This window comes from Chinchilla lanigera, unplaced genomic scaffold (genome assembly GCF_000276665.1).
Source record: "Chinchilla lanigera isolate Chin_1 unplaced genomic scaffold, ChiLan1.0 scaffold00021, whole genome shotgun sequence".
NCBI lineage: Eukaryota > Metazoa > Chordata > Mammalia > Rodentia > Chinchillidae > Chinchilla > Chinchilla lanigera.
The window spans coordinates 24,593,869-24,620,067 of NW_004955422.1; the positions used below are offsets into that span (position 1 = coordinate 24,593,869).

General features: G+C 39.1%; 1 protein-coding gene across 2 annotated transcripts in view; it reads left to right on the forward strand.

Moving 5' to 3' along the window:
- The window catches only part of Mroh8 (maestro heat-like repeat family member 8), a 62,910-nt gene extending 43,879 nt beyond the window's left edge, over positions 1-19,031 (forward strand). The window contains exons 20-24 of one of the 2 annotated variants that reach the window (XM_013514138.1): positions 7,955-8,077; positions 9,645-9,744; positions 10,023-10,088; positions 16,264-16,435; positions 18,837-19,031. In XM_013514138.1, coding sequence (XP_013369592.1) covers positions 7,955-8,077; positions 9,645-9,744; positions 10,023-10,088; positions 16,264-16,412 — 438 coding nt within the window. In that variant the 3' untranslated portion in view covers positions 16,413-16,435; positions 18,837-19,031. Of the gene's footprint in view, positions 1-7,954; positions 8,078-9,644; positions 9,745-10,022; positions 10,089-16,263; positions 16,436-18,836 lie in introns of those variants that run through there. The other variant, XM_013514139.1, reaches the window with a different exon arrangement.
- The last annotated feature ends 7,168 nt before the right edge of the window (positions 19,032-26,199 follow it).

A 26,199-nucleotide genomic window follows, 5' to 3' on the forward strand; every position in this document is an offset into this window, starting at 1 on the left:
AAATGTGATACATGTCAGTCCACAATAAAGTATAGAGCAGAATTTCTAGCCCAGGTGATGGGGAAGTGCCCTGTGGGATTTATAGATATGTGGAGGCGTTGATGTCCCACCCTACCCTGCCAGCCTTTTAGCAATCAGGCAAGGCTCTGGGATTATTTCCCTTCCAACCTTGAATAAACCATTTCTTCAAGGGTCCTCAGAGGGCAGTCTACATAGAGAAGTGGAGCACAACATTAATCAAGTTAGGAGTCCCTGGCACAGAGAACATAATAAATACCTATATAACTACTTGTACTCTAAGAAATAAAACCAGAATAAATTACATACAATCCCAACTGAATTCTGCCAAGAACTAACTTTCATCCTGAATTTTGTTCTTAGCATTTCTATGGCAGCATTTTTCACATTTTAAAACTTTATATGTTCTCAAGGTACTTGCTTCCTTCTTTAGCACCGTTTGATAAAAGATCTTTCATACATTTATAGTAGATAAAAATAAACCAGATTACGAATCCTTTTAAAATCTTAACCTATATACAAACTTTTTGGTTGAAATTGTATAGGATAAGTTAAATTGCATCCTCTTAACCAGTATGAGTGTATTTCTGTAAGAATAGTTATGTTGAAAGTAAGTTTTAAAAAGCAAATTTTAAAAACTTAGGCCAGGTGTGGTGGCGCATGCCTGTAATCCCTGCACTTGGGAGGCTGACACAGAGGACTGCTGTGAGTTCGAGGCCAGCCTGGGCTACAAAGTGAGTTCAGGGCCAGCCTGAACTGTATAGTGAGACCTTGTCTCAAAAAGACAAAAACAGAACAAAACAAAACAAAAAAACTTTATATATCATTTTATAAATCTTTCAGCATCTTACTCTTTTGTTTACCTTTGTATTTATAAGATTTATCCATGTTGTATAGCTCTAGATCATTTATTTTCACTACCATATAGAATTCTGTTGTAAAGATTATGATTATAAAAATACATTGTGTTTAAATTTTTTAAAAATTTTATTTTACAGCCAGGCATGGTGGCACATGCCTGTAATCCTAGCACTCTGGTGGCTGAGGCAGGAGGATTGCCTGAGTTTGAGGGCAGCTTGGGCTACACAGTGAGACCATATCTCAAAAAAAACCCTCAAAAATTACAGTAAAAAACACATTATCATTAATACCTCTCAGAATACTGTCCCTTACTTTGTTTTTTATTTGTTCGTTTGGTTTTTTATTTGTTTGCTTTTTGAGGCAGAGTCTGACTGTGTAGACCAGGCTGGTCTTGAACTCACTATGTAGCTCAGGCTAGCCTCAAATTCACAGAGATTCCCCTCTCTCATCCTCCCAATTGCTGGGATTACAGGAGTGAGCCACCACACCCAGCCCTTTATTTTGTTTTTTTGTTTTTCTTTTGTTTTAAGAGAAAAAAACCCCAAAAATTTCAAAACAAGATTAATAGGAGGGTAATAATAGTTAATACATTGCATTTTGTTATCTTCAAATTAGTTACTCAGAACAACTAATTGTCCAAACAATATTAACACAAACCCCTTTTTTCAATGAACTAAGAAATTAGTAGTATAACTGTCTTAACTATCTTATATATATTGCTTTTCTCTTCCTTCTTTCTTTTCTCTATTCCCCCATCCCTGCTTTTCTTTCCTTTTGAGGTTTCTTCCCATTTCACGATATCAGTTGTACATTTTGGATTTTATTTACTCTTTCAGCTTTTCACACTAGGGAGACAACACAATGTTTACACATGTGCATCTAGTTTATTTCACTTATGAGTATGGTCTCCAGTTGCATCCATTTACCTATAAAAGTCTCCTGTTTATCCTTATTTATGACTAAGTAGTACTCCATTGTGTAAAAAGACTACATCTTTTTGTCCATTCCTCAGTTGATGGGCATTTGGGCTGTTTCCAAGACCTAGCTATTACAAACTGTGCTGCTATAAACATGGGTGCACATATATCACCGTGGTACAGTGTTTTTAATTCTTCTGGGAAGATACCCCGAAGGGGAATGGCTGGGTCAAAAGAGACCTACAATCCTATTTTTTTGAGGAATCTCCACACTGATTTCCACAGTGATTGTACCAGTCTACACTCCCACTAACAGTGGAGAAAGGTTCTTTTTTCCCCCACAACTTTTTCAACATTTCTTATTGGTTGACTTCTTGATAATAGCCATTCTTTCCGGGGTGAGACGGAATCGCAGTGTTGTTTTAATTTATATCTCTTGAATGACCAGTAATGGTGAACATTTTTTCATAAATTTATTTGCTGTTTGTATTTCTTCATCTGAGAAGTGTGTGTTCATCTCAGATGCCCATTTTTAGATTGGGTCTTTAAATTTGGGAGGTCTGATTTCTTTTAGTTCTTTATATGTTCTTGATAGTAATCTTTTGTCTGAAGAACAGCTGGCAAGCACTTTTTTCCACATTGTGAGCTGTCTCTTTATTCTGTTAGTGGTTTCCCTTGCTGTGCAAAAGCTTTTTAATAAGATGAGATCTCAGTTGTTGATTCTTTGTAATAGATAGTTCCTGTGAAATCACAGTTTTATTCATAAAATATTTGCTATCTGATTAATAACCCTAGTTATTGCAGGCTGATCAGGCCTGCAATCTCCCAAACAAGTGGACAATGAAGGCTTAAATAAATGGGACAAATGAAATTATTTCAGGGCTCTAGGAGGGTCTAACTCTCTTATAATATTTAAGAGTCTCTGGGTTCAGACTCTCTGGGTTAAGACTCTCTGGGTTAAGACTGTCTCGGTTAAGACCCTGACTTCCCAAGGTGGCCTACATTTATTAGGTTTTCAGACAAAGGAGGGGGATACTGAAGAAAATGCAGGAATCTGGGCAAGACTTGGGAATCCCTTTAAGGACTTCTCCAAGTAACACTTTATGTTAACTTGGAGAACTATGTTAACTCCAGGAAGGGCTTCACTGCAGGAGTGGGATGCCTGCAGCCACAGTCTCCTTTTAGTTAACTGAGGTTGGAGCCAAAAGTCCTCAGCTGTGGCCTTGTCTTGTCCTTTGAGGCCTCATGGCCTCACCCACCATTACAGGCCTCAGTAGGGACCAGTGACTCACAAGTAAACATGGAAAGCCAATTGGTTAATATAAGTCCTGCTCAGAGCTGCTTCATAGTGGTCTCCATCAATTTGCCTACACTAATGCCTTCAAGAGTTTTACCTACTCTACCTCAAGCAGATTTAATGTTTCTGGTTTTGTTGTTGTTTTTTTTTGTTTTTTTGGTACCAAGAATCAAACTCACAACCTCATGCTTGCCGAGCTGGTGCTGTGCCGCTGAGCTATATCCCTGGCCCTAATGTTTCTGTTTTAATATTTAGATCTCTGATCCATTTTGAATTTAGTTTAGTGCCTGGTGAAAGATATGGGTCCAATTTTAATTTTTGGCATGTGCAGAGCCAGTTTTTCCAGAACCATTTATTAAAGAGGCTACCTTCCAGTGAATGTGTTTGGCACCTTTGTCAAAGACAAGGTGGCTGAATATGTCTGGAGTTGTTCCTGCATCTTCTAATCTGTTCCACTGATCTTCGGGTCAGTTTTTTTGCCAGTACCATACTGTTTTAATCACAGTAGCTTTATAGTATAATTTCAAATCTGGGATTGTTTTTTGTTTGTTTGTTTGTTTGGTTTTTTTTTGGTTTTTCTCCGGTACCAGGAACCGAACTCACAACCTTGCGCTTGCCATCAAGTCTGGGATTGTGATGCCCCCTGCCTTGCCTTTGTTGCCCAGACTTTCCTTTGCTATTATTAATAGGAGTTCTATTATTATTATCACACATTTCTATTATTATTATAATATCTGGTCCCAAATGAATTTTAGGATTGTTTTCTCTAATTCTGTGAGATATGCTGTTGGAATTTTGATCAGAATTGCATTAAATCTGTATAACAGTTTTAGAAGTATGGCCATTTTCACCATATTGGTTCTTCCTACCCAAGAGCAAGGGATATCTTTCCATTTTATGTGTGTGGTTTTTTTGTTTTGTTTTGTTTTGTTTGTTTTTCTTCCGGTACCGGGAATCGAACTCACGACCTTGTGCTTGCCAGGCAGGCGCTGTGCCACTGAGCTAAATCCCCAGCCCCTCTTTCCATTTTATGATCTCCTCTTCAATCTCCTTTTTCAGAGTACTGTAGTTTTCAATGTAGAGGTCTTTTACATCTTTCATTAGATTGATTCCTAGGTATTTCATTTGTTTGGATGCTATTATGAAAGGTATTGTTTCCCTAATTTCTCTTTCAGGGAGACTGTTATTCATGTACACAAAGACTATTGATTTTTGAGTGTTGACTTTGCGTCCAGCTATGCTACTGAATTTGCTTATTAAATCTAGCAGTTTTTTAGTAGAGTTTTTAGGGTCTTCTGTGTAGAGCATCATGTCATCCTCAAATAATGATAATTTCACTTCTTCCTCTCCTATCTTTATTCCTTTCATTTCTTTCTCTTTCCTAACTGCTCTGGCTAGAGTTTCAAGGACTATGTTGAATAAGTGGGAACAGTGGACATCCTTGTCTTGTTCCTGATTTTAGACAGAAAACTTTTAATTTTTGTCCATTTAATATGATGTTGGCTGTTGGTTTGTCATAGATGGCTTTTATGAGATTGAGATAAAGACCACTGATTCCAATTTTCTGTAGAGTTTTTATCATAAATGGATGCTGGACTTTGTCTAAAGCTTTTTCTGCATCTATTGACATGATCATATGACTTTTGTCCTTGGCTCTATTAATATGATGTATTACATTTATTGATTTACATATGTTGAACCATCTTTGCGTCCCTGGAATGAATCTCACCTGGTCATGGTGTATAATCTTCTTGATGATTTGCTGCATTCTGTTTACTAGTATCTTATTGAAGATTTTTGCATCTGTGTTCATTAGGGAAATTGTCCTGTAATCCTCTTTCTTAGTTGGGACCTTATCTGGTTTTGGTATTAGGGTAATGTTTGCTTCCAGGTATGAATTTGAGAATATTGCTTCCCTTCAATTTCATTAAAGAGTGTGGGAAGTAGTGGTATTAGGTCCTCTCTAAATTTCTTATAGAATTCAACAGCGAATCTGTCAGGGCCCGGGGTTTTTTTGTTGGTAGGTTTTTAATTACATCTTCAATTTCATTTTTTGTCATTGGTTTATTTAGGATTTTTTATATCTTCTTGATTCAGCTTTGGCAATTCATATGTATCTAGGAATCTGTCCATTTCTTCTGAATTTTCCATCTTATTAGAATACAAGTTTTCAAAGTAGGTATAGATGATCTTCTGGATTTCTGCTGGGTCCACTGTGATTTCACCCTTTTCATTCCTAATTGCATGGATTTGAGTCTTCCCTTTTTTTGATAAGGTTGGCTAAGGGTTTGTTGATTTTATTTAATCTTGCAAAGAACCAACTCTTCAATTCATTTTTTGTATTGTTTTCTTAGTCTCCATTGCATTTATTTCTGCTCTGATCTTTATAACTTCCTCCCTTATAAGAGCTTTTGGCTTAGTCTGCTTTTCTTTTTCTAGAAGTTTGAGGTTCACCTTTAAGTTGTTTATTTGTGCTTGCTCTGTGTTCCTGATATGGGTATTGACTGCTATAAATTTCCCTTTTAGTACTGCTTTCATTGTGTCCCATAAATTCTGGTATGTTGTATTGTTGTGATCATTTAATTGTAGAAATTGTTTAATTTCTTCTTTAATTTCATCTGTGACCCATTGGTTGTTCAGGAGGGTGCTATTTAATTTCTATGTATTTATGAAGTTCTTGTGGTTTCTTTTGCCAATGATTTACAATTTCATTGCACTATGGTCTGATAATATGCATGGGATAATTCCAACTCCTTTTCATTTACTTAAGCATGTTCTATGAGGTAATATGTAATCTCTTTTGGAGAATGTACTGTGTGCAGCTGAAGAGAATGTGTATTCTGATGTAGTGGGGTAAAACACTCTGTAGACATCTACTAAATCCATTTATTCAAAGGTTTGGTTTAGTTCTAATATTTCTTTGTTGAGTTTTTGTCTAGTTGATCTGTCTTTTTTGTGAGAATGCAACATTGAGATCCCCCAATACAACTGTATTAGTGCTTATTTGATTTTTTATACCCATTAACATTTGTTTTATACAGTTGGGTACACTGGTATTTGTTGTATAAGTATTTATGATCATTATATCTTCCCTTTGATCATTCCCTTTGCAAGGGTGTAGTGACTTTCTTTGTCTCTCTTAATCAGTCTTGGCTTGAAATTCACTTTGTCTGCAAAGAGAATAGCTACCCCTGCTTTTTTCGGAGTTCCTGTCACGTGGAGTATTGTTTTCCATCCTTTGCCTTTAGTCTATGAATTTCTTTTTGAATTAAATGTGTTTCTTGTATGCAGCATTTTGTTGGATCTTGCTTCTTGATCCATTCTAACAGTCTATGTCTTTTGATTGAATTGAGACCATTAACATTGATGGTTATAACTGCTATGTATTAACTTATCTTTGTCATGTTATTTTCCTGTTGTTCAGCCCCTTACTTTGAATACACTTATTCCATCATTCTTGCCATTTTCTAAAGCAGTTCTGGAAGTCTTTTTTTTTTTTTTCTTTTTTGTCTTTTTGTCTTTTTGGACAGGGTCTCACTATGCAGTGCAGGCTGGCCTTGAGCTCACTTTGTAGCCCAGGCTGGCCTCAAACTCGCAACGATCCTCCTGCCTCAGCCTCCTGAGTGCTGGGTTTACAGGTGAGTGCCGTCACACTGTCTGAAGTCTTTTTTTGTGAATGTCTTTAATTGTGCTTTTGTGGCTGGCTTGATGTCCTACACTGACTCAAAACATTTATGTTTCGTGGATATTTTGACTTCGAGTAAGAGCCAGATCCAGTGAATGAAGTGAATGGGGACACAGTCCTTACCATTGTTACAAGACTGCCTTCCCATTGAATCACACATGGCACTGTATTTTTTATCTCACCTCATAAAGACACAAAAGAGAATGTTCAAAACTATTTAAGAAAGTGTAAGAATGATGGAATAAGTGTGTTTGAAGTGAAGGGGGGTGTTTTGAGGGGAGTTAATAGCAATGTGTCTTTTACTGTAATAATTTTTTAAAAATTTAAATATTTGTCACATTTTTTTTACCACTCTTTGTATGAATAACATATAGCTACCCTGTTCTTCTATTTTGGGACAGTTAGACAGTTTTCAATTTTTCATTATTACATTGCCACACATCGATTCTTGTACATTTTTCTATGCATACATGTAGGAGTTTCTTAAAGGCATAAGCCTAAGGGGGAATATCTGGGTATTTTAACTTTAGTAGATATTTACAAATTGCTAAATAAAGTAGCTCAACTAATTTTTATTCCCATCAGTCCCCAAAAGAATTTTTATGACTCAAATACCTAATAGATCTGAGATAAAATACTTGCTTGGAGACGCATCAGAGGGGTTGAATGGTCCATAGATGGCATTCCAAGAACAGTGCACTAGAGAAAAGTCCACTCACTCCATGTTACTGACGTGTCTGGGCAAGGAACTGATGAACACTGTAGAGTTCATTCCAACCTAGACATGCCCGAGGACAGCACAAAGTCAGGAGCCACGCTTTCCCATATAGAATTGGGAACAGCAAGGAGGGGTGAAAGCGCTGTCTCTGGAGCATAGGGGAGTGGGAATCCTTGCCCGAGTCTTTGATTTGGGTACCATGTGCAATAGCCATCTCTGTTTTCTGGAACTAGTGGTTTCAACATCCTCCTCAGAACCCTGCAGTGTTATGTACCCCTTCCAGGACTGAAGGGGAAGGGTAGTACTCTGGCTCCTTTCCACCCTGACCTTCACTTCAACCAAGGTAATTTTGACTTTATCAGTTGTTCACATTAGAATTTGATATCAGTTCTATTGAGGAAAGGTTACCTCAGCTAAAAATTTTTGAAAATGCTGACCTGTGATTATCTTTTCCACAGGAGAGCAAGCGAGTCCTAAAAATATGTTCGCAATTCCTGAAGTGGAAGCTGCCCCAAGAAGTATATGACAAAGATCCCTTCTACATTAAACCTGGTGAAGTTAGAACAATCTGCAAATTCTTTGTATGTGAGAAGTAATGGCTCTTCTAAACTCCTCAACAGGCTCTAATGTATTTATTTTTTTCCAATGTGATTCTTAATTAAGGAACATGGGATACAGGAAACATTTTGCCTCCCCTTTTCATGCCAGCATTTGGTATCAGCAAACTATTTTTTTAACTATGGATCTATTTTACTGTAGTTTCTTCCCCCACTGAGTCATAAATTAACTTTTTATTACCACCTTTCATCATAAAAAAGGCTTGTAAACTCTTGGAAGCCCACTAACCTGGGTCAGAGGCTATAAGGCCAGGCTGATAGAATCTGGTCAAAAAATTCCTGGTGAGGTAAACTGAAATGGAGTTGTGCATTCCCTTTACAACTATCTCTAGTCCTTTCCTTGATATAGAAGATTACCTTCCTCTCCATCACAACATATTTAATGAGCTCCAAGCAAGGGCTACCATGCTGTGTGGCCATACACAGGGACAGCCTTGGGCCCAGGCAGCCTCAGGAGGTCCTGTCCCTGTTTTTTTAGAAACTGGCCATAGAATCACCTAGATCCTATTATGAAATCTCTGGAATGGACAATTCCCAGGAATCTTCCATATGTCTGACCTGTTTGGGACCCAGAGTGGTGGTATCTGACCAGATTTCCCAGCCTAGAAAGTCCCACAGTGCCCTTGTATCAGGCTTTCTGCCAAGGATTATCTCTCTGACCTGCAGCCAAACCTATAGCTGATATGCTAATGTATCAGCGATAGGAATCAGTAGCAAATTCAGTGTTCTCAATGAGTAAGACTACAAACTTCCATGTTAAACCATCAGTGCTATGAGAACAGATTCCTGTTCTCCCCATCCTGTGTAGGAGGTGTATGAACTTATAAGACATCCATTGAGAGGCGCATTCATTCACCCAATAACCATAAAATGTCCAGTGTACAACATGCATGAAGAACACAAAATTTTAAACTTCCTATTAGGCTCTTGCAAGCTAGTAAGGAAGATAAAGCCTCTGGAAAATTAAATAGACACTTAAAGTAGAAAATAAGATGTACCAAGAGAGAAATACCTTTAAAAAAACTCAGAAAAAAAAAAAAAAAACTCAGAGCAAGTTTTGGCCAGGGAGGTGAGTAGTCAGGGAAGAGCTCATAGATGTAGCTGAGAGCCAAGCATGATTGCGGCATGACTGTAATCACAGCACCCTGGGAGGCTGAGGCAGGAGGATCTCATATTTGAACCCAGCCTGGGCAATTTATCAAGATCCTATCTCAAAATAAAAAAAGGCTGGGGTTCGAGCTTAGTGCAAGGGCTTCAGGCTCAATTTCCAGAAGGTAGGATAGCTTTGCAGGCATTACAAATATGATACACAGCATGAGTAGGTATGGGCAAGGGATATTCAAAGGATTTATCTTGGTACAGGAGCCTATGGTTGTGGCATAATATTCATTGATAGTATTCAGTGTCATTATTTCAAGCACTACTATACTCAGTATCTGATACACTTCCTGACCTTGGAAACTATAGTTAGGGTGATTAGAACAGTGCTGTTACTTCACTGCTTTGTACTCTTTATTTTTTACCCACTTAGGTACAAAAATGCAAGGGTAAAATTGACATCCTTGCCCAAACATTGATGTACTTCAAGAATGCAAAACTTCCCATCAGAAGAACAGCAGTCTTATTTGTAGGTACAAAGAAAATCCTTTTATCTCTACACTTTTATCCTGTACTTGCCTAAATTCTGTTCTTGAGTAACCCTGTCCTTTATGAAGATGACCTTGAAAACACTTCTAGGAGAAATGTTATCTCTAGGTAACTATCATGCACTTAGAAGTCATTTTTGAAATCTGCCTAATTTTCAAAAGGCCAATTTTACCAGTTGTTTGGATTTTTTAAAGACTAAAAACAACTTGTAATTTCCAAAAGAAGCAAAATCACATACTCACTAACTTCATCCTGTATTTAGGGCTTTTATCAAAATACATGGATCACAGTGAGGCTGGAATGAAGAAGACTGATTGGATACAAGATGGTAAGTGACAGTATTTGCTGGATCTGAGGCAGTGACTATGGGCAGGTTCTGTAGCAAGTTGAAACTCTGTTAACCGGAAATCCAGATTTACGCAGCAATAAAACAATTGATGACTTCAGCGAAATGACAGTCTCGTCCCACTTCAGTGCCCTCCTTAGGAAAGGACATAACCTTATTTTTCTGAAATCAGCTTTAAAATGAATGTCAGCTGGGTATGGTGGCACACACGCATAATCCCAGCACTTGGGAGGCTGAGGCTGGAGGATTGCCATGAGTTTGAGGCCTGACCAGGCTACATTAGTGAGTTCAAGGCCAGCCTGTACTACATAGTGAAATGCTGTCTCAAAAATTAAAAAATAAAAAATTAAATTAAATTAAATTAAAATGAATGTCTCAGGAACAGTTCCTAAACTTTTCTGTCAGGAAATAAGACATTTATTTAACCCTGCTACATTTCCACCTCTTTTTTTATTTTTTATTTTGAGACAGGGTCTCCTTAAATCAGTGGATTGCTATGCAGGACTTGAACTCAGGATCCTCTTGCCTCAGTCTCCCAGGGTGCTGGGGTTATGCACCACCATAACTAGGAGTTAACTGTGATAATACTTCACAAGTACCACAGTGATGGCTGCAATCCACTATTGTCTTTAGCAAGTTCTCCTGTAAGGTTTAGGATTTGGTAATAAAGACGTTTTACAGTCATATAAGGCAATGATCATATAAATGGTTTTCGGAATTGCTAACAAGTAAAAGTTTTCTATAATTGTACAGTCCTGGAGATTTAGCATTGAAGAATTATTTATTCCCATTTAAGAAGTAGTTCTACAACTAGGAAAAGCCATAAAACTGGGTGTGGTGGTGTACTCCTGTAAACCCAGAATTCTGGGGAGGCTGAGGCAGGAGGATCTCATATACAAGCCCAGCCTGGGCAAGTTGGTTATTTAGCAAGACTCTATCTCAAAATAAGTAAATAAAAAGGATTGGAGTATAGCTCAGCGTGAAGGCACTGAATTCCATCCCCCATACTGAAAAAGAAAATGCTGTTATAACTAGTGAAACAGTGGGGGCTAATACTTATTAAGAAAGAAGATGCCTCTTTTTCCTAAGGTCTCCCATTTCTTCATGGATATTAGAAGCAAAAAGAAAGTAAAAAGCTATGGCATTTGTTCTATTGAAAGACTTTTACTTCTCCGTTAAAAGGAAATTATTTCTAATCTAAAACATTTGAAATAAAAGTTCCTTTTCCAGAGTTCACTGTCTGGAAGCTTTAGGGTATATATATAAAGCCATATGTATATGCAATAGGATATTGCATACAACAGGATAAATATCAGCAATCTCTTGTGGCTTAACCTAATGGAATAATCCCAAACTGTTTCTTCTTTGGTAGTGGCTAATCTATTTTAGAAATAGAGAATTTGTCTGGACATCGTGACTCATGCCTGTAGTCCTGCCACTCAGGAGGCTGAGGCAGAAAGTTCAGGAGTTCAAAACTAGCTTAGACAAATAACAATACCCCATGTCAAACAAACCAAAAGAAGGGAAGAAAAGAAGGAAGGAAGGAAGGAAATAAGGAAGGAAGGAAGGAAGGAAGGAAGGAAGGAAGGAAGGAAGGAAGGAAGGAAGGGAGGGAGGGAAGAAGGGAAGGAGAGAGGGAGGAGGGAGGGAGGAAGAAAGAAAGAGAAAGAAAAAATGGGATCTTCAAAAATTAACTTTATGACAAAGTAAGTTTCAGTTCCTTTGGAGTCAAAAATGGATGTCTGTAAACTGACACTGGAAATAATCAGTTTTGGAAGAGCTTTTCAGATTACTTCAGTGTTGTCAATATAGAAATCTGAGTGATTAATATTTTTAAAAAATTGATGTCTGCTTCTTCATATGTTCTTTGGAACATGTGGACAGATATCAATGCAAAAACTATAAGAACCTAAAAACTAGTGAGATAATTTCATTTTTAAAATAAACTTAATGCCTGCCTCGTAGGCGCCCAGAAGGAGGGGCCAAGGTGCACGGGGAGCCGCAGGCGGGGAACTCTGGTCGTCGGACCGGCTCGCTCCCTGCCTCATAGGCCCCCGGAGGGAGGACCTCTGGCGCACAGGGAGCCACGGGCAGGGAGCGCGAGTCTTCTGGCTGGCTCGCTTCCTGCCTTGTAGGCGCCTGGAAGGAGGGGCCCAGGCACACGGGGAGCCACGGGTGGGGAGTGCCGGTCTTCCAACTGGCTCGCTCCCTGCCTCGTAAGCCCCCAGAAGGAGGGCCCCTGGCACCAGGGGAGCCCCGAGGCGGCAAGCACTGTTGCACACCGGCCCTCAGGCCAGCCACCACTGCTCAATTGAGAACTACCACGACACAGATAAACAATGACACAATTGGCCCACCATACACCAGCTGCAGATGCCCACCCACGGACGTGTGTGAATCATTCAAACATGGAAAAACCCCTGGGAATACATGCCATACAATGGGCCACTCTTGCTACTGCCATTGAGAACCAGAAAGGTCCAGAGTCAGCGGAGGAGCAGCCGCTGAACAAGGACTCAGAGAACATGAGAATGCAGACTAAGCCCGAGAAGTCAGAGGTCCTGTGGACTGGGGTCATGAGAGTCGCTCGGAAGCTGCAAACCAGGAGGACCTTGCACAATACCTAAGGAGACTCTCTGGAAGCCATTCTTCCCCTGACAGTACAGGCTGTGGTAGAGCTCCGGAGAAGTCTACAGCAGGTTTCCTGCTGCCTGTGCTGATAGTTGAGAGAACACTAACTGGTTGTGGGGTCCCAATGCAATGGGAGGCTGGAGAGAAAACACTACAAAAAATGGCTTTGGCCCCAGACGGCTCACTTGATTTTTGACAACCTTTAGGCTGTAACTACTTGTTAGATCCTTCTTTTGTATCTCTGTCTTCCTGAGAAACCACTTCAAAGATGCCACCATGTATTATAGCAGCCATTGATATTTTCCTACTAATCTATCCATAACTCTGTAATGTTTGTATTTTTCCTAACCTATTTCATAAATGGATGCATGTCTATTATTATGTGTTTCCTACAATAACCATTGAGAATAGTTAATGATTATTCCATAGGTCACTCATGTATAGCTCTATTTATTTTCTTTAGAAGCCACTTTGAAGATACCAAAGTACAACAACTATTGATAATCTCCTACCCCTTTTGTCTGTAACTCACTATTATTTGTCTATTTGTTTTCCTGAGAAGCTATCTTGTAGATAACAATATGTAAAACAATAACCATTGATAATTTCCTACCACTTCGTCTGTAATTTGGTAAGCCCCCCCATTATTATGTTATCCTTCTTTTACTCTTTAAAAGAAAAAGAAAAAAAAATAAACTTAATGACTATAAAGCTAAAATGCTATTCAAGAAATAAGCTGGATATGGTGATACATCTGTAATCCCAGCACTGAAGAGCATGAGGCAGGAGGATTACCTCAAGTTCAAGGCCAGCCTGAATAACAGAGCAAGACCCTGTCCTCAAAAACAAAAAAAAAGAAAAAGAAAGAAATAAAAAGCTTTCCAAGCTGTGGTGGTACACACCTTAATCTCAGCTGCTTAGTGGGCTAGGGCAGGCAGATTGTAAATTTGAGGCTACTTTAGGCCAAACCTGTCCCAAAATAAAGCATTTTTGAGACCTTGGAAAATCAGGCAGAGAGAGAGAGAGAGAGAAAGCTTACCAGAGCACAGTGGTGCAGACCGTAGTCCCAGCACCAAGGGAGGCTGAGACAGGAAGATTGCAAGTTCAAATTCTGCCTGGATAATTTAGCAAGAGCCAATTTCAAAATAAAAACTGGACTGGAGATGTGGAGATGTAGTTCAGTGGTAGAGCATCCTAGTTTAATTTTCAACATGAACGAGAGAGACACAGAGACAGAGACAGAGACCGAACACTCTAAGTATGATATCAAAGACAGCTCCACAAAATAAGAAAGTGCTATATTTGCCTCCATAAAAAGTTATTAAATCAACTTTCAAAAGAAACAGACAAAACTGAAAAGCAAACAATAAAGGAAAGTATTTACAACGTGATTAAGGGTTAATATTTCCTAAAATAAACCAATAAATTCACAAAAGAAAAGTGAGAAACAATATGAATAAGCAGTTCATACAGGAATTACAAATGGCTAATAAATAGATGAAAAAAATTAGTCTTGGGGCTGGGGATTTAGCTCAGCGGCAAAAGCGCCTGCTTGGCAAGCGCAAGGTCGTGAGTTCGGTTCCCGGTACCGGAGAAAAACCAAAAAAAAAGAAAAAGAAAAAGAAAAAAATTAGTCTTACTAGAAATCAGAAGTTTGCAAAGTAAAACAATGGAATACCAGTATGTGCTTTTCTGTCAACAGTTAATCAACATTGACATGGTAAGGGAAAATTGGGGTAATCATATACATGCTTGTATAAATATAAATTGATACTTTTTTGCCATGTTGGGGATTAAGCCCAGGGCCTCACATATTTTAGGCAAGTCTGAGCTACATCTATAGCCCTTTTTGTTGTTTTGTTTTATTTTTGAGACAGAGCCTCACAGAGTTGCCCATTCCAGCCTCAAACGGGCTGTTCTGCCTCACCCTCCCAAGTAACTGGGATTATAGGTATGTGCCACCATGCCCCACTAAGATACAACTTTCTAATAGGGAAGTTTGGCAGTATGTATTAAAATAAGCTATACTTAAAAAAAAAAAATGGTGGACCCTGTAATCCCAGCACTGGGAGGCTGAAGCAGGAGGATCATCTCAAATTTAAGGCCAGCCTGAACTACATAATGAGACCCTGTCTCAAAACAAGTAGATAGAAAATAAGCTATATTATCTGGGTGGCTGAGGCAAAAGGATTGCAAGTATAAGCCTAGCCTGAGCAATTTAGTAAGACATTGTCTAAAAAGAGAGAGAGAGAGAGAAAGAAAGAGAGAGAGAGAAAGAAAAAAAGAAAGAAAGAAAGAAAAGAAAGAAAGAAAAGAAAGAAAGAAAGAAAGAAAGAAAGAAAGAAAGAAAGAAAGAAAGAAAGAAAGAAAGAAAGAAAATAAATGAGCGAGCTAGGGCTGTCCATATTACTGGCCAGAAAAAAGTCATACTTTTACTCATCAGTGCTCTTTCTAGAAATTTAACTTATGAAAATAAACAGAAAGTTTCAGGAATGTTCATTTCAGTGTTGCTTAGAATAGTGAACATGGGAACTATTCTAGGCTATAAACAGAAGGAATGAAATTATAATATACCCATTTTGTAGATCATATATAGCTATGAAAAATGGAAGACTTTAAAATGACTAAGAAAAAAATAAAATGATTTAGATAAATTAGGATATAATAAATTCAGATATATTATTAAGGGAGCGACCAATTATTGGGTCATATGATTCCATTTGAAAAATAAAAAATAAGAGCATGCACATATAAAATTTATAAAAAAAACCAAAGGTATAAAAAATACAGATAACCAAAATAACTAGGTGGTAGAATTATGGGTCTTTTTTTTTCCTGAGTATTGGGATTGAACCCAGGGCCTTTGCACTGAGCTACATCCCTAGTCAGCAGGTTGCCCAGGCTGGACTCAAACTTATGATCCTCCTGCCTCAGCCATCCACAGTGCTGGGATTATAGGAAGGTACAATCGTGCCTGGCTTATGGGTGATTTTTATTTTCTTCTAGTGCTTACATGTATTGTCTGACTTTTCTATGCAATGAATGTATATTTCTTGAAAACACAAAAACTTTACAAATATTAAAAGGAAATAATGATTTAAGAATTACATGTAGGACAAACATGAGAATTTAGAGGTTAACATTAAACGTGAGTTGACATACCCAGATGATTTGGCTTCTTTTTTTGAAGGGTCTTGTTATATAGTTTAGGCTGGCCTTGAATTTGCAGCAGACCTCCTGCCTTAGCCTCTTGAGTGCTGGGATTACAGGCAAGCACCACCACGCCCAGCCAGATAATTTGACTGTACCTAAACTATTTAGCATGTGATAATTGCAAAGGAGTAAAATATTTGCAACTCAGAAACTGGTAGGTTTTGTAGATCAAAACAGGAATTAACCTACTCATGAGCAATCTCTTAGAAATCTCAGAAAAACTTGATATTTTGCCCTTTTAGTGTCTAGAAAAGTGCTAATTTCCAGAAATCTCAGGGCCTTTCACCTTCAACTCACTTTTCTTACCACTTAGAATTGAAAGAGCTGCTGCATGACCCTGAGCCTTCCCTGCGCATCCTTGCCTACCAGGCTCTGTTCCGAGTCCAGAAGGTGGAGTCCCAGGCAGAACCCAAGCAGACAGTTTGCTGGTGGAGGAAGCTCCTGGGCTGTCACTCTACCTAGAAAAATAAGGCAGTCAACATCAGGTAAAAGCTAACCCTTTTGGAAGCCACAGAAGAAACAATGCACCCTCTTTCTTTTTACGGATGTAAGCAATGCCAGCACAAATCTACCTCCATCCATTTAACTACCCCCAACATGGTTTTTAAGTAATTAAGTATATAGAAGAGAGTGGCTCTTGGTTTAAATTTGCACATCTAATGAAAAATTTAATGAGGTTTTGAAGCACGGCAGAATATCCACAAAGTTTAAGTCTTGATAAACAGATAAGAACTACTTTATTTATTTATTTATTTCTGTTTTTTAAAAAAAAGATTTCAGGGCTGGGGATGTAGCTTAGTAGAAGAGTAGATGCTCAGCAGGCATGAGGCCCTGGATTCAATCCCTAGCATGCACGCATACACATACACAAAAAGATTCCAAGTAAATGTTAACATCACAGTGTTAGTATTGTTGCCTCTTCCACCAAGGCCACTTGTTTATCAAAAATCTTAAGAATAAAATAATAGCCCATTGTTAGAGTTTCCTCCTTAGTATATATTTTTGTTAAATCCCTTATGGTCTTTCTCCTTCCTTTCCCTTTCTCTTAAAAACCTTCAAACAATAAAAAATTTCTGAAGAGGAATAATGCTAAATCTATCCCAATATGTACAAGGTTTTCACTCCTTACTTCTTCATTTTTTCCAGTTGTCCTGAATTCCTCTCCTAAAAACTGCTGCCAGATTCTCAAGTGCTGTGGGGTTAAAGAAAAAAAAAACAACTACCACTCACTCACTACCCAGTGCCTACTTTAAGCCTAGGTGGGGAAATTTTTCTTTCAAACAGAAATTTTCCAGGGAAGAGATTAGCTTGTGTTGGATGAATACCTTGATAAACAGCATGTGGAAGTGTAGGAAATAAAGATGAGAAATGGTGGGCATTACTGGTCTAATTCCTAGCTTCTTGTTTGGTTGAGGAATTAAGCAGAGAGCCAGAGTTGAACTGTATGGGGCAAAAGAGAGGCCTTTTGGAGGTGATGTGGGAAAGAGAAAGGAAGTTAGACAAATGCACATGAAGAACAGACATATCCGATGGTGAATTGTATTAAGCGTTGTGGTACAGTGAGCGACATGAATCATTATTCACCCTGTTCTCTTTTCACCCTCAGCCTTCTGCCAAGATCATTTAAAGGAAAAAAATTTCTCCATGATTCATAATAAGTTGGATTTGTTTTGAGGGATATAAGTGTGCTAAGTATAGCTTCAAGGGGATCACTGCCCAAGAGAGGTGTTTCATATGTGGAACCAGCAGGTGTTTTGAGATAAAATGCAAGCCCCACTTGCCTGACAGATTAGATCTTCACCCCAAGCAAATCCAAGGATGATCACTAGATGCTAATCTTCAGTGTAAAGAGCCCATTTGAGCTACTGGCATCCCTCACCATATTCTCCTTGGTCTCATAACATGCAACTCTACATGCCCCTTTTGAACTGAACTATTTTCTAGATTATCCAATAAAAATGAGTAACATGCTGGGCGTGGTGGCACACGCCTATAATCCCAGAACTCCAGAGGCTGAGGCAGGAGGATCATTATGAGTTCAAAACCAGCCTGGGCTACAAAGTGAGCTCAAGGCCAACCTGAACTGCATAGTGAGACCTTGTTTCAAAAAAAAAAAAAAAAAAAAAAAAAAGAATAACATTATATTGAGTGCTCACATGAGCCTAACACTAAGCTAAGTATATTATGTAATTAACTCTTTTATCCTTATAACCACGTCATATATTATTATCTCCGTTTTGCTGAGGGAGAGCTACAGAACTGAATGTGAAAGTGACTCATCACGGCCTCACAACTAGTACTAGATGGCCAAACCAAGACTCAAGCCCAAGTGGTCTCCAAAGCCCACATCCCTGACTAATCTGCTCTGCTCTGCTCCAGTCTTCTCTTTCCCTTCAATGGGAATAACTGCAGCTTACTCTTCAGTTTTCTCAGTTGCTGCATTCATGCTCCTAACAAACTCATGTCATCAAATATTGCAAAGTGATGTTGAACTTCAAATAATTTATCAAATCCATAGTTGAACACAGCTCTAAAAGTCAGCATACTTTATTTCTTTTAATCAAATAAAATGTTTACCCTATACTGTATAGAATGGAGTTAGGGCAAATAGTGGTTAGTCGTCAACATATTTCTTTAAAATTGTATATTTAAATATAAATGGATGAATGAACTTCCTCTTTCAAATCCAAAAACATAAGAGGCTTGTGCTTTCAGAGGCTAGCATTTTAAAACCCCAGTGATATGAACAGTGTTCAGTGAATCCTTTCTCATTGTTCATATTTATGCTTCAGTCCCTTTCCCTCAGGCAAATTTTTATCTTCTGAGTAACGTCACCAATGGGGAGTAGCAAGTGAAGTAATGCTTATTTTACTTTAAAATTCACAGACAGAAGCATCCATTGAGAAACAGAGGACAGCTCTTTACTGAACTCCCTCAGCAAAGGCTAAGAAGTCCCTGACAGCGACTGCATTAACAAGTCCATTTAATCAAAATAACTCAATTTTTTTTGTACATACAGCTTTTCTTAAAAACAGGTTTATGTTTTCATGAATTTTTAAAACTACACAAAACAAAAATCTTGGGATATTTAATTTTATTATAATATATTGAAATAAAAGTTCAATATAACTGTCATTTTAGTTTTATTGCACTGTACTATACCTTATTAAAATATATTGTTCATTATTATGGACCCATTTGTGTCTTGATTAGCTTCTCCCTTTTTTACTTCAAGTTTTGCTTTTTTCTCTTATACCAACATACCTATTTTATGAGAAATTACTTTTTTCTTCCTATGGAAAAATTAAACTATTATATAAGTAAAAGATGGAATTGTGGGAGGGAAACATCCTCAGGCACCATCCCTGGCAAGTAAGACTGCACTAGGTACAATTGTAGAATAGTGCAAATATCCGCCTCTCCTTTCTTTTGATTTCTTGGCTCCATGCTCCTTGTACTATCTCCCTCTCTGAGGGAAAGATCTGATGAATTAATCATGTGTAAATGATCAATAATTCAAGGCTTAAAATGATGATACACCTCCAGGGATATTTATTTATTTATTTATTTATTTTAGTGTATACATAATGATAACATGGATCGTAGGGAATTTGTATCAGTACATGATATATCATGCTTCTTCTTTTTTTCCCATTCCCCTTCCCTCCCTTCAACCCCAATTCCCCTCCCTATTTACAAAAGCTTTGTTTCCATTTTCTTCATTTTTTTTTCCTGTCCCTTCCTTCTTTTCCTCCTCTTCCCTCTCTTGTTCCCCTTTTTATTTGAAATTTTTCTTCTAATTTTCCAAATCTATTATACATTTTGGTCCTGATTTACCCTTCTGGTTTCTCACACCAGAGAAACCATGTGATATTTGAACATGTGTGTCTGATTTATTTCACTTAAGATATGGTCTTAACCAATAACAAATGCTGGCAGAACTGTGGGGGAAAAGGAATCCTTCTGCACTGTTGGTGAGAGTGTAGAGTGTAGAGTGCAACCACTGTGGAAATCAATGCAAAGAGTCCTTTAAAAACTAAAACTAGAGGTTCCATTTGATCCAGCTATTTCCCTTCTTGGTATCTTCCCAAAAGAATTAAAAGCATCATACAACAATGATATATGTCCACCCATGTTTATAGAGGCAGTTTGTAATAGCAAAATCTTGGAAACAGTCCAAATGCATATCAACTGATGAATGGATAAAGAAGGTTTTTTTTTTTATACAATGGAGTACTACTCTGCCATAAATAAGGGTAAGCTGGAGACATTTCTAGGTAAATGGATGCACCTTGAAACCATACTCGTAAGTGAAATAAATCAGACACATGTGTTCAAATATCACATGGTTTCTCTGGTGTGAGAAACCGGAAGGGTAAATCAGAACCAAAATGTATAATAGATTTGGAAAATATTCAAATGAGAAGGGGAACAGGGAGGAGAAAGGGGGAAAAGAAGGAAGGGACAGGAAAAAAAGGAAGAAAGTGGAAACAAAGCTTTTGTAAATAGGGGAAGTGGAGTTGAAGGGAGGGGAGGGGAATGGGAAGAAAAGAAGCAAGACATATCATGTACTGATACAAATTCCCTATAATCAATGTTATCATTATGTATATCTAAAATGTACCAATAAAATTAATTTGAAAAAAATAAAGAGGGTACAAAATCACTGATGTATGCTTATGGATAGGAAAGGACTTCCTTCTGTGCAGTGATGCAATTTAATTAATGACTACCTCTTTTTCCTTTGAGGAACAAAACAGTAAGAATGGTGAGGTAAGGTCTTGCTCCTCCCTGACAACTATCAAATGCTTTTTCTTTTCCTCAGAAGTTTAGATGAGTAGTTTTTCTAAGAGTGGCATGTACAAACAAGTGCCTGTTTAGGGAGTAGTGAACTGGAGGACAACAAAAAAAATTTTTTTTCCCAAGAATTTCAAAACAAAATAGGCATTTTGAGAAACATAATTAGCACCTTATTGCAGTTTCTTACACTTATTTTGTGGTTTAGAATAGCTCATATTTTGAATTATATTTAGGAGGGTGGCCACTGTAATCTTTTTAGTATTGGAGCCTCTACAGGTCTTGGGCGCTGAGCACATGCTGTGATGGAATTCTGAAATATTAAAGCACAACAAGGAGTCTAATCATTGAGGCTGCCAAAAATGGAATCAAAATGCCTGGATCAAGAATAGAGAGCAGAGTAAATCTGTTTCATTACCCATACTTAATTTTCTATTCAAAACATCTGAGTTTTGTATTGATTGAATGAACATGCCCGGGGAATAAAAAATAGAACCAATATGAAGGAGAGAATATTGATTTTAAATATACACACAGGTGCCCACACAGACATATGGGAGGTTGGGTCTGACAGATATGTTGTCAATGCTAAGCCACCTAAATTTGATTCAACTGCTAATACTATTCCCCTGAAAAATTTTAACTGTGACATGATATAAATGGGGCTTAAGAAAAACTAAACTAATAACTAAATATAAGAGAGATTGGAAAATACAAAAAGAGGAGTCTACAGAGTAAGTGTAAGTGTAGGGGATAAAGAAGCAGGCAGTCAGTGATTGTGGTGGATTGCCAACTGGTGGTCAACTTGTAACACCCAGCTGAACTGAATGAACCAGCATGGTGTGGGAGGGCCCATCTGAGGATTGATTGTTGCTGGCAGCATAAGAGGCAAAACTGGACAGGAAGAAGTTTAGAAGCTGTTATGGCATTGCTGGTTTTCCTGGAGGAGTTTGTCATGCTGGCTTTCGTGATGAACTCTGCTGCTCTCATCATCAAAGGAGCTTGGGACCTTGTCGCTGAGAAGGTTACAGTTCACTTTGGGGGAGCTCTGGTCCTCACTTTGAGCAATGCTTCCTGACTCTGGAGGGGAAGATGGTGCACTGCTCAGTCTCCTAGAGAAGCTTGTTGCATTTGCTTTCCTGATGGGAACTCAACTATTCTCATCATCGGAGGAGCTGGGGACCTCACTGTCACTGAGGATGGCTGTGGTACTTTTCAGGGGGCTCTGGTTCTTACTTTGAGCATTGCTTCCTGACTCCAGTGCAGATTCCTCAAACTAACACAGATACTTCATCCCGCTAGCACACTTTCTAGCTTTCACCACTGACCTTTGGGCCTTCCCAGCACAGATTTGTGGAACTGGCCTGCGTGAGACATTGTCATGGACTCCTGACCTCCAGTTGGACTCATGGGCATCACTGTTATGGGCTCTAGGTCTTCAGCTGGACTCAAGCAGGACATTTCTGTGGGATCCAGGCCCCCAGCTGGATTCTTTAGTCTTTAGTGTGTGGACAGATTTCCTGCACTCTTTTTGTATATGACTCTTTGGGTGCCTATTATAAAATCTATAAATTATGTGTCCTGTTTTGTTCCCCTCGCAAAACCCAAAGCTACAACAATGATTAGAAAAGGACAAGACCTATTTTTTTGTTTGTTTTTCTGTTTGGGTTTTTCTTGTTTTGTTTTGTTTTTTGCAAAAGTGGCAGTACTGTTTACTGAAAACTAATGACCAACCAGTTACTACAGTTTAAATGGAAGGAGCCTTATTTCACAAAGGAAATAGAGAACTCAAGAATTTTTTCCTTTTATTTTTGCCTCATTATCGAGAGCCTGTGGTACTTACAGAAATTTTGGATAGTCTAATAATTGTAACGTGACAAAACAAAAAGCTATAAAAGCAGGTGTTTGACTGGAGGTAGAGAGTGATTGGGCAGGAGAACCAAAAGACAAGAAAGGAAAATGGAAGGCTTTACATAGACAGGATATGACTTATTAAAAATCCAAAGTTAGAGCCCAGATCCAATCCCAAGGGGAAGAAGAAACATGTTTCTTCATTTTTATTTGCTTAGTGGCTGACCTTTGAGAGCAGCTTGTTTTGTTCTTAGATCATCTCAAGCCAGCAATGCCACTCAGTTCAAGTGTGAATGATGTGAAAGACTTAATCAGGAACACAAGCTGGGCCTGATGGTGCACACCTGTAATTCCAGCCAGGAGGATCACTGAGTTTGAGGCCAGCCTGAGCTACATAGTCATACCCTATCTAGAAAAGAAAAAAAAGAAAAGAAAAAGATCTTGCACATCGCAGGCATTCACTAAACATTTGTAGCATAAATAATTTAAAAAGTGGTGAATGCATGAAGTGGAACAAAGAATCAGGAGAATCAAAACTAGCACAAAGAAGATACAGGCTATACATATAGAGTGCAACCCACTGAAAACCGAACTATTAAATTGCTAAGAAATGGGACAATGAGATCCTGGTTTTCTTTATTGGGTTTGTTATTACCAAGAGCTATTTCATTAATTTTGGTTTATTTTCGAGATATTCCCCTCAAAACTTCAGATCTGGTCAAAAGAGACTGGTTAGCTATGAGGAAGGAAAGTACTTGAGGCTTCTCAGCTCATGAAAGCTAGGATCCCATGGTATAGCCAGGATCCCATGGTATAGCCTTATTTCTCAAACTCTCACCATGTTTCCATTCGACACAGTCAGTGATACTTCTCAGCAGTTGTTCCAAATCTTTACTACTCAAACTCCCTACTTTGTTGCTATTCTCCATTCAGTAGAGCACCTTGCAATTCCTGTTTAATCTAGACATGCCTGCTAGACAGAACAATGAAGATAAAGAGACGGGCTCTTGAGTCCCAGTTTAGCAACATTCTCCATTGCCTGGCTATATCAGTGGTCTCTTTCATCTTCATCTTCAGTCTGTGTCTAACCCTGCCTGATTATTCGCATCTTTGACTTTTCCCCGTCCTAAAAAATACCTCATCCTTTGCAATTCCCGCATCAAATTTCTTAGAAGTTTTTGCTTGCTATTTCAGCTTTCTGACATTCCTCCCATTGGCCCCTCAACCACAGTAAAGTTTTCTCCCACTATGCTACAGAACACTGCTTTGACAAAGGTCATCAAAACATAGGAATGATAGTTCATGAGATTATCTGTGAATTCTGATTTGAATTCACTGCTCCTCTGGACTCTGTGGAACACCTCTTTCCTTGTCTCTGAGGTACTACTTAGTTTTGTACTTCCCTGGCCACTCATTTTTTCATTCACCTCTCAAAATTTGCCAACCCCTTCAATGCTGGTATTCATAAGGATTCTACTTTTGAGTTTCTTTTCATGCCAACACACTCCCCTTAGCTTCAGATACCATCTAAACATTTCCAGATCTACATGTCCAGGCTGCCCTCTCAGAGCTCTGTGCTGACTTGGTTGTTCTCTTAAATAAGCACAGTAGGTTAATTAGAAAACAGATGAATACTATAGGAGGATCTTCATCCATCTCATTTCCACTAATGCTGACATTTCTTTCTTGGCAATAAAGAAAATAGGAGGGAAAATAACCTCTGTTACTGACTCCTTGGCAATGAGCTAGACCTCCCTACAGTCCTATAACAAATCCTCTTAAGTAAGGAAAAATTCATGAAAGCCTCCAGGTAGACCCTTATATTAAACCACCTGTAGAGAAAAATAAGATGGTCTTGAAGTCAGCTGCAGTAGTACCTTCTAGAAGAAAGCAGAATTGGCAGTACTACCTGGATGGTTCAGTTGGGCTTGAGTTTCTGGAGGTAGTCTGAAGTTTTGCTCATTTGGTTCCCTCTCCGTGTGTAGGGAATACAAAAGATTGGGAAACTTCCAGGAGGTGCTTCCTGCTGTGACTCAACAGCCTCCATTTAATCTTGCTGCAAGTATCCTAAAACTTAAGAGCTCAATAACTGACCTCATCCTTCTGCTTGTACTCCTTCCTACTTGACAGGACCATCTTCATGCAGACATGAACCTGTGTTATTGGGGACTCCACCTTCTTTGTCAGTACCTCCTTCAGTCTAAGCAGAGACCTGGCTCCCTGTGGTGGGCCAGTCAGTCCCCTACCATTTCAAGCCTCTAGTCTCTATTCCATTCAATCCACGCAGCCACAGGAACCTGACCAAACAGAACGACGGTTCATCACCAACCTGTGTTAAAGCCTCTAACACCCTGAGAATAATGCTACCTCAGTTTTCCTCTCTGGTGACTCCTTCCCTCATTCAGGCAACAATGGGCATTTTGTAATTTTTCAAAAACACTATTCTAAGTAACAAGTGCCAGTACTCTTAAACTTGGGAATGCAGTGAAGACAAAAGGAAGGTCCCTGCTCTTGTGTAACTTATTTTAGAAGGAAGACAGTCAATAAGATAATTTCAGAGTGATCAGGTGCTATGGAGACAATGGGGTGTTGGGAGAGAGGGGATTGGATCTACTTTGGATAGAGAGGGGATCTACTTTGAATAGAGTGGTCAGGGATGGCCTGGAGAAGTGACAGACTTAAGTGATGAAAAGAGATACACAAGCAAAGATCTGAAGAGTATTTGCAGGCATTTTAATCAGAATGTAAGACTAGCCTTGAAGCAAGAAATAGCTTGGTACCTCAGCATTTTTAAGATTAAAGGTCAAAAAGTCTGAATTGATATATACCATGTGTGCACATGTGTGTGCATGTACGTGTGGGTGAGAGTGATTGAGGTATAATCAATGCCCCAGATGAGATAGGCTTTGAATATTAGTTTAAGGCCAAGAAGGATCTCCGGAAGGATTCTAAGGGATGGAGTGATAGGCTCTGATTCACCTTCTTGAAACATCTTCCTGGCGCAGGCTAACGCTCAGGTCGTTTCTCCCCCTGAAATGACTTCTCACAGTCCCGGAAGCTGAGAAAAGCGCCCCCTTTACCCACCCTACTAGCCAGCTTCCACCTAGCGACTAAAATGACACGGGACGAGGTCTCTAATACTCTATCCTTGCTTCTGTCCTTCAGCTCCACTCAGCAGACTACTCCGTGAGCAGACTTTGGGGACCAGGGATCACCTTTGGCCGTTCCGTGGCCTCTTGCTAATTTAAGGAGCAAAGTTCAGTCAGACTAGGTTTTACGCCCTGGGGCAGTGACAAACCCAGGGCTCCACAGCTGTCGAAATACAGAAGGCTTCTCAGAAGGGCTGAGGCCTCAGAGCTGAAGGGAGCCCATCCCATCCACCCAACCCCGCCTGCGCAGCGTAGTCCACAGGTAAAGGCTGCCAGCCTGGGCGGCGCCGCGCCTCCAAGCCGAGACGGACTACAATTCCAGTGGGCTCTGCAGGCGGATCCCTCCGCCCTCGCGCCTTCCGTCTCCCCTTCCTCCCTCCCTCCCGCGGGACCCTCGCTGCCCACCTGGGGCCAAAGCAAGAACCTATTAGGGTCCGAGATTCGTCTTTTTA